The 17,382-nt window shown below is 57.1% G+C and overlaps 1 protein-coding gene and 1 pseudogene across 4 annotated transcripts; one reads left to right on the forward strand and one right to left on the reverse strand.

The window, feature by feature from the left end:
* Positions 1 to 5,983: 5,983 nt before the first annotated feature.
* LOC118606818 lies at positions 5,984 to 14,859 on the reverse strand. Of its 4 annotated transcripts, none has more exons than XR_004952644.1 (3): positions 14,620 to 14,859; positions 8,908 to 9,050; positions 5,984 to 8,307 (listed from the first exon to the last, which is right to left on the reverse strand). XR_004952644.1 is itself a non-coding variant. In XM_036226117.1 (2 exons), the coding sequence occupies exon 2, from the start codon at positions 12,896 to 12,898 to the stop codon at positions 12,005 to 12,007; it is 894 nt and encodes a 297-aa protein (XP_036082010.1). In that variant the 5' UTR covers positions 12,899 to 13,148; positions 14,620 to 14,859; the 3' UTR covers positions 11,455 to 12,004. The 4 variants fall into 4 exon arrangements, 2 of the variants coding, with proteins under 2 accessions (XP_036082010.1, XP_036082009.1); XR_004952645.1 differs by lacking the exon at positions 14,620 to 14,859 and adding an exon at positions 9,504 to 11,448; XM_036226117.1 differs by lacking the exons at positions 5,984 to 8,307; positions 8,908 to 9,050 and adding an exon at positions 11,455 to 13,148.
* Positions 13,736 to 13,854, forward strand: LOC118607354 (annotated as a pseudogene).
* Positions 14,860 to 17,382: the final 2,523 nt, after the last annotated feature.

A 17,382-nucleotide genomic window follows, 5' to 3' on the forward strand; every position in this document is an offset into this window, starting at 1 on the left:
GCGGTACGGGACGATCCCCTTTCCAGATCCCTAACTGCGTCCCATCTGCACGTCCCCGTCTGTAAGCAAGGCCCCTTCCCAGGGCTCCCCGCCTGGGGCGTGGACACACCGGCTTAGGAGTCGGCATTCGCTCCTCCGCGGATGTCTCTGGACCGTTGGTGAAGCCGGGTAGATCCAGGCAACGGACTCTTTGACCCTGGAGGCACGTCTCGGAGCCCGCGAACAAACGAGGAGAGAAGGAGGTAGATTCATCCTTCGAAGCTTTTCTCAATTTTTTCCATTTTTTTAATCCAAAATTCCGTTACGTATTTTACCAAGACTTATTTTTATTTTTGTGAGGATGATACAGGCTTAACGTAGATCACAGCGAGTCCAAACATAACTTGCCGATTTTGTAGAGTTCTGATTGTTTTGGAACTACATTTATTTTGTGTCTTTAAACAAACAGAAATAGCGAAGTCCCCGCATCGGGCAGTGGGCGAACAGCCCGGGCTGCTGCACTTGGCGGAGAATTTGTCTTCGCCGCATCCTTGCTTAGCTGCCGGGTCACCGACCCGGGGCTGGGGAGCCGGTGGGCCCCAGGGTTGTTGAATGACTTCTTGCAGAGAGTGAACGCAGAGTGGGGTCGAGGGGAGGCGTGGCGGGGGCCACGCTGGGAGAGGAGGCCGCTCCAGCTTTAGAAGCCTCCGGCAGGCGGGTTTTACTTCAATCCTTGGGAAACGAAGAACTCTGGGAAATTCCAAAGCAGAAAAGAGTCAGAATATGAACAAGAGGACAAGACAGAATGAGACACTCCCGCACTGCAGTATTTTACGATTTGAATTGTGTGCCCGAAAAATTCATGTGTCGACGTCCTATGGAGAAATCGGCGGTTGCAGATGTAGTTAGTTAAGACAAGGTGGCGCTAAACTAGGGGGCGAGTTTATGCTGAAAAATACAAAATGCCGAGCAGAGAAATCAAGAGAAACCTAAACAAATGGGAGATCATTCATGTTCAAAGATGGATGATGTCCGATCCTCCTTAAATTGATATAAAAGGTAAAGGTCATTTCTGTAAATATAGAAAAGGTTTTTTTCCAAAATTCACAAGGCCAAGGTGGTAGAATAGCTCAAATCATTCTGAAAGAGAAAAAGATAGAAGGCATCTCTCTACCCTATTTCAAGACTTTGTCTCTACATGAGCGTAATATAAACAAAGACCGTGTGATGCTGGTGATCGGATGAGGACCGATCTCAAAACAAAGCAAGACACGTACGTTGTATCAAGGTCCCATCTCTGGTTTTGACATTGTATCTTTACATAGCAGGTCCTCCAACAACGTCGTTTCATTTAAGGCCGTTTTCTTATAATGATGACCTAGAAACGCAACCCTTGTTTCCAGCAGTTAGTCTGTGGCGGAACTGGGTTCCTTACCCATCGTCCTTCTGCCATAGCTCTACAAACCTGTCGCCCACCGGAAGCGAGGACTGAACATACGACATGCCCTCGTGCGGAGCAACGGGGTGGCTGGTCAGGGGACCTCTTTGCACTATTTTTGCAGCTTCCTGGGACTCTATAATTGTTTTGAAATAAAAAGTAAAGAACGGGGATGCCGGGAAGCAATCATGTGCCAAAATAAATGAATTAAAAACTAAAGGTAAAAAAAAAAAAAGCTATACATCAAGAGATGTAGCTGAGACAGGGCAGAGGGCAGACGTGTGTGCGGTCTCGGCACGTGGGGCCGTGCTATGTGACGTCGCAGGGACAGCAGAGCCAGAGAGAGCGTCGGACTCACACAGGAGCGGACGAGCCAGGGCGGGGTCCCTCACCTCGGCCTTCACCCATTGTTGTTTTTTTTTTTGTTTTTTCCTTGGGAAACTGGAGCAGGTACGAAAAAGCGAGATTGAAAAGCAAGTGCCTGAGACTAAGCGTTGCTGATATCTTCTTCTGCTCCCTCCCGCGTGCTTAAAGCATTTTATAATTTATGAGACGGAGAAACAAACAGAGCGAAAGAGACAGGCAGACAGACAGAGAGCAGCCGAGGGCCTTTTCCAGGCAGCGGGTCAGAATCGCGTCTCCCAAAGCCAAGCCGAGAGAGCCTGACGGCTCCAGAGGCGACACACGGAGAAAGCACCAGAGCCCGGAGCCTGCTGATTTAGTCGCATTTCGCTGTGAAATTGAATGATAGATTTAGAGTGATTTCTGGCTCAATCAGAAGAGGCAAGTGTGGATATTGTGTGGGTTTAGTGGGAGGAACGGAGGGCCCGTCTCTCCCCGCAGCCTGCAGCTCGCGGTGACAAGTTCAAAGGGAGACAGAGCTTTCTCATCAGGCCCGGGGTCCGGGTCGTTCTGGAGTCGACAGTGAGCCGTGATGGGGATGTGCAGCAGGGGGCCGGCCAGTGCCACGCCCGGGGACAGCGTGCCTGGGGACAGCGCGCCTGCTCTGGCCATTTCTCGGGCGTTTGGCTCCCTGTCCTCCCTCTTGGGTTTGAGCTGGGGGGCAGGGGGCTCGCAGGGAGCTCTTTAATTACAGTCCTTGTGTGATGCCAGAGCCATGGACCACCTCGGTCCACACTGGTGTCCCTCCTTCCCCGGGCAGAGGGCCCACCCCGTGCACCTGTCACTGCACAGAGCCGGCGGCCTCCCCAGGCACGTTCCATCGGTCACGAATTATAAGTGCTCCTCTGAAGGAACAGAGATTGCGCTTTTAATTGTGGTCCGTTAGTTGTAGATAAACCATTGTACACAGAGTGCGTGCGAACCCCCCAAACTCGTGTGCTGACTCCCCGACCTCTCAGGTGGCAGTGTCAGGAGGTGGGCCTTTGTGGTGATTACAGGCAGAGGAACCGAGCCTCAGGCCCTGGGAGATTACGAAGCTGTGACGTGCAGACCCAGGACCCCCACGACACACCTGCGGGTCTCCCCCATGTGGCCGCCTCCCCACCTCCGTCCTCTGCAGAGACACGCCTCACTAGACTCTGAGCAGCCCTGCCCAAAGCGAAGTTTGCTGGGGACCTGAGCAATAGAACAAAATTCTTTTGAAACATGAAAGTAAGTCCTCGTGAGGCCATTCTCTGAAGACCTGGCATGTCTGAGGCCTCTGTCCCATAGCCCTCGAGGGTCCGAGTCACGCCAGCAACCTCGGGACCCTGCCCCAGTTGACAGGTGAGACCACCCAGCCCAGTGACACTGTGGTGGCAGCCTGGGAGACGCCTGTAGCTGGGGACCCAGCTGGGCTGTAACTGGCTTCGCAGGGGTGACTGACTTACAGAGATGTTGAGATAACAAATGTGTGTTCTTTTAACTCGCTGACTTTGGGGGTAATCGTTATGCAATAATCAATCGTAAGACCAAAAAAAAAAAAAAAAAAGTCTCCCCAGAATGAAGCTAAAAAATGAAATGTAAGTACATGCCTTAAAATCTGCCCCCGGCCATGAACTTAACTCACAACCCGCCCTGGCTGGGACAGTTCGTGAGAAATGTGACCAGCGCCACATGCAGGCCCATCTCTCTGTGACGTCGCGGCTACACCGCATGTGAATGCTCCTTCGCGTGTTGGACGGAAGAAATGCTCCGATGGTCAGAAAGCAGAGAAAACTCATGAAGAAGCGTGTTCCTGCCGATGTTGTCAGAACCCACAGGAGCGGGGGCGGACTCGACTGGCTTCCGCCGTGCAGACTCCGGGCGAGTGAAGCTCAGGCGTTTGATGTGCCCCCAGAGCCCTTTCTGAATCACGGAGCTTTGGCAAACGTGGAAGTAAAAACACAGAAATGAAGAAAAAGATAAATAAATAAGAGCGAACACGTCTGCCTCCTGCAGCTCCCGTGCAGCTCGCCGCTGCGCTGAGCTTGACGGGTGTGCAAACGCACGCCCAGCTGCGGGCACGTGGCGGACTGCTCCGAGCGGGCCGAGGATTCCGGGCCTTCGATCCTCCAGTCGGCGGGGCCGGTCTGACTTCCCTGTTTGGCCATCGTGTGTTAGACGCGAACAAACAAGACTGCGGGACAGGAAGTGGCTTGGGAGTCTGCGACCGGGACCGTAGGTGTCTCAGAAGCTGCGGCCACTCCCGGTCGCCATGGAGGTAAAAGCACGGCTGGGTGGGGACATGGAGGGGTGGGGATCGGCGACTACCGCCCTGTGTCTTGGCGCGAGAGGGAGCCTGTCCACGTGCACGCTGGGGACCCGTGCCTGGGTCAAGTGTGCCAGGCCCAGGCCCACCATACGGCAGAAACCCTGCAGAGAGGCCACGGCGGCGGAGGGGCAGGGGAGCCGAGTGCGAGCCTGGCCGCACCACAGCCCTCTGCGTTGATAGCCCCCCGCGCGGGGCTTGGGGTGCGGGGAGCAGCGACAGCAGAGGAAGGAGGACCTGACGCGGGAGGGGGCGTCAGGCGCAGGGCGCACGGACCAGCAGGTTCGCCTTGTGGGTGTCTGGGTCGCAGTTCGGCTGGGGACCGCACACTGTGCGCCGCCGGAGGAAGTGGGGTCACTGTCCCCACGTCCTGCTCATCGCGGGGGGGGGGGGGGGGCTGCTCCTGGAGGGATCCGCCCTCCTGCACGTCTAGCTGATTGTCCACGCCCGGTGCGGTCCAGGCACAGTGGGGAGCCGCCCTGCAGCGCCAGCCCGGGGGCGACAGCAGGAGTCAGTGCTGGGGGCAGCGGGGGTCAGTGCTGGGGGCGGCGGGGGTCAGTGCCAGGGGCCGACAGCAGGGGTCAGTGCTGGGGGGGAGGGGGGGCCGACAGCAGAGGTCAGTGCCGGGGGCTGGCTGCGGGGTCACTGCCCGGGGCGGCGGGGGTCAGTGCCAGGGGCCAACAGCAGGGGTCAGTGCGGGGGGCCGGCGGCGGGGATGGTGCCAGCGGCGCCGGCCGCAGCTGCCCCCAGGAAGGTGACCTGAGACTCCTCATTCTGCTCTGCAGCGTCGCGCTGCAGAGGCCACGAGTGGCCAGTGTCCCTGTGACTCGCGACGGCGCGGGGGCAGCCTCCCGGCACGGCGATGCTGACATCGAGGGCGGGACGCAGGAGCCGCGGGAGCCGCGGGCCTCGGCCCTCTCGTCCCGATGTCGCCCTCTGCCAGCGCCACGCCTGGCACACGGCAGGCGCTAGCGCACGTTCGCTAAGTGGGGAAACGCATTCGGCATAACGGGAAGGGGGGCGCGCCCTGAGCTGCTGACCCGCGGGAGCCGGGGCGGGCGCCCCTCGCCACGCGCGCTGCGCCGCCGGCCACCCCGGGGGCGGCAGGACAGGGTTCGCGGCAGGCGCGGGGCTGTCCCAAGGCTCGTCACCCCCCGGGCGCCACCTTCTCTCCCCGGACGCCGCGGCGGGAGAGCCCGCGTGAGGCTGGGCTTGCGGGAACCGCCGCCTCTGCGCAGCGGGCCGGCCCCGCGGCCGCCGCTGGGTTTCGGCTGAGGAATCAGGGCGCTCGCCTGGGCGGTCTCTACCGCCTTTTCACTGGAGCTGAAAAAATGGTTTTGTTGAGAATGGATAAGCACAATGAAAGGCAATTTTAAAAACATATTCCAGGATCTTTTGCTCCGTACGCTGAAGAATGTAAGTCGATCCATCATTATTTTGTATTTGCCTATGTACTTGCCATTCTCCATGGTCTTTATTTCTTCCTACAGGTGTGGCTCACCATGCGAACATAGGCCCCTTGAACCTAAAGAATAAATACCCTTTGGCACTTCCCGTCACACAGGTCTTCTGTCAATTCAGCCCTCACTTATCTGAAAATGTCATTTTACCCCAAAGTTTGAACAATATTTTTGCTTGTACTAGAATTCTTGGTTACCGGATTTTTTCTTTTTATCAGTTTAAAGATATCTTTTGTCTCCTGACGTGTAGTGTTTCTGATGAGAATTTAGCTATTCCTTGTACCATTTTTTTTTTCTGGATGTGATGTTTCTTTTTTGTTTGACTTTTCAAGATTCTTCTATATAGTTTAATTACAGACACTTGACTATAATGTTCCAGGATATCGTTTATTCTTTCTTTGTTCTACTTGAGTATGGTGGATCTTTTTAGGACCTTTATGTTGATGTATTTTCATCATTAAATCTGGGGAGTTCGGGTTCATTATTGTTTTCAATATTTTTCCGCTCCATTCTTACACTTCTTTTTGGGATACCAGCATTGTCTATTGGAGCGCATTTGGTGTTGCCTGAGAAATCCAGAAGACTCCATCCACTCTTTATTTCTGTTCACACACGTGCACGCGTGCACGCGCACACACACACACACACACGCACGCATTTTAAAGTCCTATTTTGGGGGCCCATATTTAATCTACTGTTAAGCTAATACAGTGACTGCTTTCACGTCAGATATTGCACTTTTCAGTTCTAGCTTTTTTATTCGTTTAATAGTTTCTATTTCTCAGACGAGCCTGCCTATCTGTTTACTCGGTAACACCATGTTTTCTTTTAAGTCCTTGAACATATGTATGATATCTGCTTTAAAAACTTGTGTCTCCTAAATCTAACATTTGAACCATCTCAAGGTCCATTTCTATAGTCTGATTTTTTTCTCCTTGTCTTTGGGTCACATTTTCTTATTTCTTTCCATGACAAATAATTTCGATTGAGGATTATACACTAAAAGCTCTAAATTTTGTTATATTCTTCTGGAGAGTGTTACTTGATAAAGTCTTTACTCATATAATACAAAGTTTAATTGTTGACTAATAACTGTAAAATTTTAGACCTGGTTTTATGCTTCGTTAGACTTCTTAGGTGGAGAGACCCGAGTGTGTTTACCCAACCTGACTGACGTTACCCGCCTAAGCTCCAGATGCTGCCTTCCCTGCAGACGGTGTCAGCGCTGGCTTTTCCCTGGGCGGATCTGGGCCTCAGTCGAAACTACGGCCGTGGCGTTGGTGTCTTGGTCGCCCTGCGCCTCGGCTGGACCTTGGGTCGTTCGGGAGGCCCCCTCCCCCTGATGGATCTAAAAACCGCTGTTTCTCAGCTCAAACTCACACCTCTATTCTGCTTTCAGCCCCATAAGTGGCGCTTGAGGGTAAGATTCACCTTGCGGGGCCCCAGCCCGCAACTCGGCGAGGCATTCTCCCAGAGGGGTTTCTAAGCTGTGGTCTTGCGCCGCCTGGGGTTCAATGCCTTGCAGCCGTCCGGTTTTATAGTTTCATGGCAGAGGGTTCATCTGACCTCAGTTACTTTCTCATGTCAGGAAGAAAAAACAAGATCATTATTTTTTTTAAAAAGTAAACTCAGGAATTTCAAGTCAATATTTAGATTTTTATATCTAAAAAGTAAAAAAAAATAGATGTGTTAATTTCCTTAATTAAATATCCCTTTGTTCATCTGACACACACAGGAAGTGGAATGGTCTGTGCCAGGAATTTGGGGGAGGAGAACAGATGCTCGGCCCCGCTCTTTGGGGTGCCATCTTTCCAAACATAGCCAAGCCCAAGTTAATGAGAAATCTGAGTCAGGAAGGTGGTTAAAACTTGCCCCAATACCGACAAGGAAACCGAGTTAAATATTCTCATCGGAATCACACGACCATTTCATTGCCTGACATAGGAAACAGAGAGAAAAAGGCTACACACGTCCTTACCCAACAAATACTTATTCGATGCTTCTCACGCCGTGTTCTGTGTAAGGTATTCGAGTTACGAGAGTGGGTGAGAGATCGATGAGTGTTTACCTCGCGGAGCTCAGAGCTGAGTGTCACGGACAGACGTGGGTGTTCACTCACCCAGCGATGGGAGTCGCACCGTGCCGCTCGGGCTGACAGAGAGCAGAGCTGGCCGCCCTCGGGAGCCGCGAGCCCTGGCGTCTGAGGGAGGCTGGCCGTGAGAGGCGGAGTGATCCCTGCCTTCTTTTACTTGAAACTCACTTTACTGGTACAGGAACGTTCTCGTCCCATGCAAGGGACGAGGCCTGTCGTTAAGCCGCGATCCAGCCTGCACCTCCTGCTCTTGGTCACGCACACACGTCTGGCGGAGGCTTGAACATGCACACGCCTGCCCATGTGCAGGGAAGTCTCAAGGCCGGGGTGCCACACAGACAGGAGACGTTTCTCAGACCGGATGTCCCTGCTTGAGTGGCGTGCCCTCTCGGCAGCCTTTCCTCCCGTCTTCCACGGAGTGACCATGCACATGGCCATCCACTGTGGTGACTGGAGACCTTCAGGTGTTTGGAAAGGCCTTTCACATTTTCTGTGTGAATTCTTTCCTGATATTTTGTTACCCAGGCCTCGGATTCTCCCATGTGCACTGGGCTAACACCGTCAGAAGGAGCTCAGGGCTGCAGCATCAGGACGGGGCCTTCCCTCCCTGGGGGTCCCCGGAGAAGATCGTAAATCATGCCTCGTGCTGCAAGGAAATCAATATTTTAAAATTCCTTCAGTCAGGTCTCCATGGGACTTTTAACTTCCATGGTGCAAAAATGCTGATGATGTCATCAATAATATACGCTACAAACCCCGGTCTGGCTCGGGGAAGCCCCCAGCGCCCGGCGTCTGAGGCTGGGAAGCGCATGACAGCTGTGTCCCCAGTGCACGCCACAGCCCTTTTCATCGTTAGGATGGAAACGCAGCCACTGGGACTTGGTCAAGGCCCTCCCTGCGTGTGAGGACGGCCAGCTGCCAGAGACGGCTTAGGCCTGCGCCCAGGCTTTGGAGGCTCAAGGTCCCCCGGCCACTGAGATACTGTCAGCCCAGGGCCCCGCATGGAGAGCTGCTGCCCCGAGGTCCCCGTGAGGGTGACAGTCAGGCCCCTCTGCAGTGCCGGGCTCTCCCAGCCGGTCCCCGACACTCACGCCCAGAGCCAGGACCGGAAGCCTCACTCCCGCCTTCTCCCCGGGCCCCATTTGCCCCGCCCCCTCTCTGAGCACGCCTGGAGTCTCAAAAATCCCATTTTCTACTTTGGATTCCTCTCCGTGCTCCTTCCCTTTGGAGAAAGAAACTCACTCACATGCGTGCTCACTTAGGAAACAGTTCCGGCCTCGTCCCAGGTATCGCTAATTCCAGCTTCGAAACATCGGTGTTTTCACGGATCCCGGTCGCTGCCTTATAAGCATGTCTCTCTTCCCACGTTGCTGCCAGCCGTGGGAGTTGCTGTGTAGATGGAAAGGAGCGTGTTTGCGGGGCGTTTACCTGCACGTTCTGTTCAAGGGGAGGACATGCGGGGGGCGCTCACGTCCACGCCCCGCCCTCCCCCACCCCTGCAGTAATTGCTTCTGCAGCGACGCTGGTGCCTGAGACTGATGGGCTGGCTAAGTGCCTGACAAATTTCCACCCATCTTCCAATAAGGCCTTCGCCCATTTTCCAATAAAGCTGATGAAACCTGATAAAAAAACGTTAGAGGAATCAAAAGGCCCCCAGGCTAAATGGAATCCTAGCTCATGAAATTCCACATCCGGCATCATCTATATTGGAAATATTAAAAAATTCATATATAGTGAAATGATAGATACTTATGTCACTATTTTAAAAAGTTATGCTGATGGAGCTGCCCCTGGCCCCTCGCTAAATGGCCTTCCCAGCGCCACGGAGACGGCGTGATTGACCTGCAGACCCCGCTGCGGCGAGCCCCGCGCTGAGCTGTGGTGGGCTTGTCCTGGACCCTCGACACAGCCTCGTCCGATCAGTGGCTGTCACTGGGCTTGCAGAGCATGCAGTCAGTGGCACCTGGGCTGGGAGAGGCCCCCGAGGTGACAGAAGCGAGGACGCAGAGCAGGTGAGCTGTGAAGGGCACGTCTCGTCTGGGTGTCAGAGCGGAGGGCAGAGCGACAGCCCAGTGCTCGCTCCCGGGTGCCACGTCCTTCACACACTGGCCGCCCGTCCAGCCTGCGCGGACACCCCTGGGGGCAAGTAGACCGCAGGCGTTCGGGGTCCTTCCGTTTCTTCTGCAGCATCCTTCAAGCACCGACCTGTTGTCGCCCTGGACACCACCGGGAAGGGACCCCTCCACTGCCAGGAGCGCCCGACGCCACCGTCCTCCGCGGGCTGCTGCGGCGTGTCCTGCCCCGCCCCGCCCCGCGCGCACGGAGACGCCCTCTCGCGTCTGCGGCCTGCATGTGCACGTGGCGGGCTGGCCAGCCCACACACGGAGACGAGGGGGCCCCCTCGGGCCACCGCTCACTCCCCAGCGGTGGGAGGGACAGCGAGGGCAGCGAGTGGCCATGCCAGCCGGTCCTCCCTCTCCGTCCAGGCGGGATGGTGAGGAAGTGGACAGCCACGTGGACTGAGGAATTGCTATGTTTTCCATGCGGAGAAAACCCACCGTGGGTTAGTTTTCTGGTCCTGAGCGCGAAACGCCTGTGGTTCCGCCGCGCGGGGCCTGATTTAGCTGAGGGAGTGGGGGCAGTGGCGCCCCCCTGCTGTGAAGTCAGGTGCCACCGCGAGCTCCACAGTCCTGCACAGGGCGAGAGAAAGATTCTAGCAGGGTGGTGAGGGGAGAGACGGGGGCTTCCGCCAGGTGAGACGGGGGGGAGCCCGCTGAGACAGGAAGCCCCCGCCAGGTGACTCAGGCTAGAGGACAGCATGCCCCGTCCCTCGGGTCGTGGGGAATGACCCCCAGGTATTTGGGTGCAGGGGCGGTGACCCCTGACTCTCCGCCCCGCTGGCCGGGCCCCTGGACATGCGTAGGTGGTGTGCCCCGCTTTGCGATGCATGGCGCCTTCCTGGGGACACCACCCTGAACCAGCAGCCGCACCAGGGACTGGCCAAGGAGGCCCCGTGCCCACCCACAGCTCCTCTCGGCCGGGAGGCCCAGCCAGGAGCGCTCAGGGCTCTTTAAAGCCGGGCGGTGGACTTCAGACAGGTCCCTGCAGGGCTGTCTGTCCGATTCGCCTGCAACTTCCTCCTTTGAAGTTACGTCTCTTCTCAAACATTCTTTCGGAGTCTCATGAGGAAGCGAACCTGCCCCTGGAATGACGAGGCTTCCCCGAGTGGCTCTGGGGACCTGGGGACTTGGGGAGTGGTGTCTTTGTTTCCGGCGACTGCTGTATCAAGTGACCACAAACTCAGCGGCTTCACGCAGCACAGCCTGGCGGTCCGAGGTCACAGTGGGTGTCGCTGGGTCTCAGGCAGGACGGCGGCTGGGCTGTCACTTCTGGTTGTAACGCGTGTGACAGTCGTGGGACCCAGACCCAACCAACCTCCTCTCCACCCTCCCCCCGCGGTGTCCCTGGGCACCTTCGTCACGCCTGGGTGGGGACGCCCCACCGAGGAGGAGCCCGTGTCCTCGGCAGTCAGCGTGGTGGCGCCGTCCCCAAACTGGGCCCACACCAGCACAGGGCCGAGATCGGAGGTGAGGTCCAGTGCTCGTCTCAGCTGAGACGAGAGGCAAAGCTCTGGAGTGGCCGGGTGGCTCTCTGCTGCACAGACACGGCTGCTGCTCGCTGCCCCAGAGTGGACGCGGCCCCTCCAAGGGCTGCGAACCTCGTGCCCGCCAGCGAGCGCGATCTCGTGCGAGACGCCACCAGCCGCTGCAGGTCCAGGCTCGGGCGCCTTCTCACGGACGCGGGACCAGCGGACTTCGCACTCCACGTGTTTTAAAGTCAGAACGAACGAAGGTAAATATTTGTGTTTGTTCTTTAGTTGACTTAAAGTACAAATAAATATTCTTATAACAGTGTCAAGTATTCATCGTTCATTAAGTAAATGTGAAAGACACAAGTCACTGGTTATACCTTTATCCTTTAGCATAAGACGGGGTGAACGCTTTAAAGAATATTTTAAACTTTCGAAGTTGCGAAATAATTCTTGGTTCAATTTTTAACAAGTTCACGTTTAAACTCAACAAATTATTACCTGTATCGTTGTTTGATGTATTAAATTATAATACATATTATTATATGTATCATGTTATTTACTGCATTATTATATAGTTATATTTAAAATTTTACTAAAATAAGTTATTAAATTATTTAGGACCTGTATGTCCGTATATCCGATCTGAGCGTGCATAGGAGCTCTACGCGGCGTAGGGTCACCGTGTAGGCGGATCCCCACGTCTATGTTATTTATAGAGACAGATCATAACGCGAAGCTGGATGACAGATGCTTAGGCGCCCGCACAGGGCGCGGCCGCTTCCCTGGGAGTCGGAGTCTTGTAGGCCGGTGAATCAACTCCAGCGCCTGGGAGAACGGGGTCTTTCGAGAACGGGGTGCAGCGGCGCAGAGGGCCGCTCGTCTGCTGGAAGCGGCACATGGGCTGGGCCTTGGGGCGGGCCCCGGGAGCCGCCGAGAGGAGAGGGTGTTCAGCTGGGGCAACGCCAGCGAGCAAGGCCCAGGGCGCAGAGTCGCACCCGTGTGCGGGCAGGGAGCCGTGAAGCTGCCCGATCCCTGAGCGTCGTCGCTGGCATTGCAGCGCCTTCTGCAGCCGGGTGTGCACGCCCAGCACAGCCACTGCGGCAGAGCACGCATCCCCCCGACTACCGGCGCACGCATGCGTCCCCGCTACCCGGCGCACGCATCCGCGCCGGCAAAGCACGCATCCTCCGTGTCCCCCGGTGCATCGCCGACGCTGCTGCTGCTCGTGGCGCTGACCCGTTCCCACGGCACGAGCCGCCACAGACGGGAAGTGTCGTCCGCCCAGCTCAGGGCAGGACGCTTCCCCAACCGTCCGAGCACCGGCCTCCCCGTGTCTTGCCCAATACTTCGCACCCCAGGCGCTGGTGCAAGCGAGCTCGCGCTTTGTTGAGGTTGAACCAGGCCGCGTGGTCCACTTTCCCCAAACGGCATCACCCAGGCCAAGCGAGCGGGTGGCGGGAGCACCTCGGTGATGCGGCCGCGGCCTCCGGGACGCCGAGCCGGGGCGGCCCTGCGACGCCCCTTCCCATTTCCGCAGGGGCATGCTTGAGCTTCTCAAGGCTACCGAGAGGTGTCCCGCAAACCCTCCGTAGATCTCCCCCACAAACGAAGGCTGAGTTCCATGGGAGATGACAGATGACTTCATATACCATGCAAGCAGGCCCAGACAGTGGCTGCGGCCGTGACTGATTGCCTCGCCGTAACCCACTTTACGTTAAATGCATTCTTGCTGTTCATTCCCACCGCTGTAATTTTGTTCTTCTGCATTCGCCGGCCCTCTGTGGACTAACCAGGTTCCTTCGGTAATGATTTCTTTTCTATTGTATTGTTTTCTGCATAATCAAGTTGGTAGGTGGGGGTTCGGGTGACACAGCCATCTGTCAAGTTCATTTGCTCTGAAAATGCAAGAAATAATGGCCTCTACAACGTGGGGCCATCCGTTATGAGAGAGGAATATCAGCTTTTACCCCGCGCCACCCCCTCGTCCCTCCAAATTGTCTTTCCTCTTTCAATAAGACGCAGAGACACTTCCCCCTACATGATGCGCTGTTTACGTGCTTTGGTTCTTGCTGGGGCGGGGGGGACATTTATTCCTCTATCGCTTGTCCACCCTGTCTTGCAACTTATGCAGGTGATCCAATTAAGAAGGTGCACTAACATCCAGCCTAATGTGCCTGTCATAAGACTAGAGACGCCGCCACCAGCCGAAGTACTCAGGACACCCCCACCGGGCCCCCTGACGGAAGGCTAAGTGCGGAAGCGTCAGAGAGAGGGGAGGGAAGGCCGTTATTCGCTTCCCTTCTCAGAAATAAAAAGCTGGTAAGCTCTTACCTCATCGGATTTGCTGAGGTCACACACAGACCCCTCCCCAAGCTGAGCGTTGAGTGATGGGAAACGGCGAGGATACTTTTGGGGAGTCCCGGAACCGAAGTCACTTAGGAAAAACTATTTGTAATTTTCTTTCATAAAAAGGGATGACGCGGTCCATGCCCACGCCACCCTGCACGAGCCCGATCCCGTCTGACCTCGGAAGCTAAGCAGGGTCGGGCCTGGTTAGTCCTTGGATGGGAGACCGCCTGGGAATACTGGGTGCTGTAGGCGTAAACAATATAAAAGGGGCAACGCGGATACGATTACGAGCTGATCGTGGGAGAGCAAACTCTGAGCTAACGGATCCTCCTGAATTAAAATATTGTGCTCAAAGGTTCATGTCAGCAGTGGGGACACGTTTAATATGTCCTGTAACATTTCTGCTGCCATGTGAATTCTCCCCAGAGATAAACGGGACAAACCGGCCCTTCCAGGCAGCTCCCTCGTCCCGAGCGGATGCACGGAAGACGTCGGGCGTGTCGGAGGGAGCCGGGTTCGCCGTCCCACGCAGCCGGGGGTGGGGGGGGTGTGGCCGGCGTCCCTCCTGTGCCGCGTGGAGGGGCCGGCTCAGCGGGCCGTGCACGTGCTGGGCGGGGCCTGGGCTCTGAGAGTGCTGGCGGGGTGCGCCTCTCCGTTTGTCTATGGAGAGGTCGAGATGGGGGCGGGGTGCCGGAGGGACAGAGGGAAGCACTGTAAGGAGCGGGGTCACAGGACTGGGGGGTGAGGAGGGCCCCGGATCTGCCGTCTGCAAGCCGGGCATTCGCGAGAGCCCCGGGCACAGCTCCAGGCCGAGTCCGAGGACCTGAGACCCAGGACAGCCTTGATGCAGTTCCGGTCCGAGCCCACGGGCAGGAGAGGTCCGGCCCGGCTCAGAGACAGGGGAACCTCACAGCTCCAGGCCTTCCGCTGGCTTGGCGGGGCCCACCCGCATCGGGGAGCACAGTCCGCTCCACTCACCTAGGAACAGCCTCGCAGACACAGCTGGGGAGTGTTTACCTGAGTATCCGGAAGCCCCGCGGCCCTGGCCAGGTGACGCACGAAGGGGCCATCGCACGGGACACTGCCCTGCTTATCCCCAAACCGGAATCAGGCCGGCCTCCGCTTCACTCTCAGAAACGGGCCCGTGGTCTCAGACTGCGTCCCCGGAGCAATCGATGGTGACAGGAGCCGGGCGGCGGGGGGAGGCCCAGCCACCCGCCCGCGGCCGAGGTGGACGGCCGAGCGCTCAGCCCCTCCGCGGGGCCAGCCGCCCGCTCTGCAGCGAGGCGTCCCCTCATGCACTCTAAGGACAGGCCTGCGCTGCGCTAAGAATCCAAACCGCAGCGGGAGGCCGCTCTCCTCAGAGGACACTCCAGGCTCGCCGTCAGCCCCGAAATGGGGCAGGAGGTGGTTTTCCGTGAAGTGGGCGTTATGAAGTGTTTTCTATTCACTTGAAGTGATTCTTACTGGATTCTAATAGCCTTAATCCGGGAACAATTGAGCAACTAATTTCAATTTTTTTCCTCCAAAACTGAACGTCGCTCAGAAAGGCTGGCTATGATTAGCGCTGAGTTTAGGAGGAGCAGAGGGGGAGATGGCAGCGACTCCTGGAGCCCCGCCGGCCCCAGCCGCGCTCTGCGTTGTGCGCATTGGCCCCTGGGGGCCCGGGGCTGGTCACTGTGACCTGCCGGTCAGCGAGCCGCTGCTGTTCATCAGTCAGCCTCTGCTGGGTGTTCCATGGCCCCTGATTTGTGCTAGTGACAAACATTTCGGAGGCAGCTTAAAAGTGTTGAGACGAGGTCGGCCTTGTGCTGGGCGGAGCCCCGAACCTCTTCTGCGAGCAGAGGGGCCTCGCAAAGACGTGTGTCGTCCATCGAGGACCTTCCTCTGCTTCCTCGCGGGCTGGATTTCAACCGGCTCCTCTACCGTGGGAAGTGCTCTTGTTAATGAACCATTCACAGGAAATGCGGTGCTGGCGCCCAGGTGCTCCCTGACCTCGGCAGAGGGGACGGAAGCTCGGAAGTGTCCACAGGCGGCGTCCCAGGGGAAGAAAGTGGGTGGGCACCAAGCACGTGGTGACCTCTAAGGCCCCTACACTCTGTCCAGGAGCCGGACAAATGCACCTTCCGGGTAATTTTCAGAGGGACCGTTCGTGTGCCCCACGCCCCTCGGCCCTGTGTGTCCTGCACGCCGGCTCCCTCCGTCTGCATCTGCTTGACAGATAGGGATGCGTGTCTAGGTGACAGTACACACCCGGGGGACTTCAGTCCCTCTTTGTCACCCGGGAAAGGTTCAACTCATAGCGGGATAAGTCGAGGGGAAATAAGGTTCATCAAACATCTCCTGGCCAAGACCCACCTCCGCGTCCAGCCCCCGACTGCCTTCTCTCCACTGAACAGCCCTCTCCTGCCCACCCCAGGCTTCTCCGGGCTCACTCTGCGGCTCACACTGCAGTTCACACTGGGGTTCACACTGTGCCTCACACTGTGGGCTCACGCTGCAGCTCACACTGTGGTTCACACTGCAGTTCACACTGCGGCTCACACTGTGGTTCACACTGCAGTTCACACTGCAGTTCACACTGCGGTTCACACTGCAGCTCACACTGTGTCTCACACTGCGGTTCACACTGCGGCTCACGCTGCGGTTCACACTTCGGCTCACGCTGCGGTTCACACTGCGGGCTCACACTGCGGTTCACACTGCGGGCTCACACTGCGGCTCACACTGCGGCTCACACTGCAGTTCACACTGCGGCTCACACTTCGGCTCACACTGCAGTTCACACTGGGGTTCACACTGTGCCTCACACTGTGGGCTCACGCTGCAGCTCACACTGTGGTTCACACTGCAGTTCACACTGCGGATCACACTGTGGTTCACACTGCGGTTCACACTGCGGGCTCACACTGCGGCTCACACTGCGGCTCACACTGCAGTTCACACTGCGGCTCACACTTCGGCTCACACTGCGGTTCACACTGTGGCTCACACTGCGGCTCACACTGTGGCTCACACTTCGGCTCACACTGCGGCTCACACTTCGGCTCACACTGCGGTTCACACTGCGGCTCACACTGTGGCTCACACTGTGGCTCACACTGTGGCTCACACTGCGGCTCACACCGTGGACTCGGGGTGTTAGTGACCTGCCTGGCACCAGCGTGCTGCCAGCTGCAGCCAGACTCGTTCTCCTGCTCCCGGGAGTTTCAAAGCTCTCTCTTCACTCTCCTTTCTTGCTCGTTCCCGAGAGACTCTGAGTTGCTCGTGAAAGCGATGTGGGGTGTGTCCCCATGTCTGCCCCTGGGGATTCCAGACCCACTTTTTGGATCACGAGGAGTAAGCAGGGGACACAGCGCACCTGACACTTGACATGCTGCAGCCCTGCAGCCAGACCTCGGCACCCGGACACGCGGCCGCCTGCTCGTCCTCTGCGAGGGGTCCGGATGCTTCCGCAGAGACCCCCGGACCCTCCCCCAGCTCTCCTGGGATGCCCCAGAAGGAGCTGGGGTCACAGCATCCTGGAGGTGCAGGCCCCACGCAGACCAGAGTGGAGATGTGATTCCGCTCACAGAGTGACCACTGCTGAGAGGGCCACATGCCTGTCCCAGCCCGGCCCCTGCTTCCCTGAGCCAGCCACACCCTGTTCCTCTCCGCTTGAGACCGACAGTCACATGCTGAGTACCTGGATCTTCACCTTGAATTTGTAAACAATCAACGGTGGGATGAAACCTCAGGGTCCCGATGTGCCTGAGCCCCATGCCCCGTCCCGTCCCCCAC

The sequence above is a fragment of the Rousettus aegyptiacus genome, unplaced genomic scaffold (genome assembly GCF_014176215.1).
Source record: "Rousettus aegyptiacus isolate mRouAeg1 unplaced genomic scaffold, mRouAeg1.p scaffold_m13_p_8, whole genome shotgun sequence".
In the NCBI taxonomy this organism is placed as follows: Eukaryota; Metazoa; Chordata; class Mammalia; order Chiroptera; family Pteropodidae; genus Rousettus; species Rousettus aegyptiacus.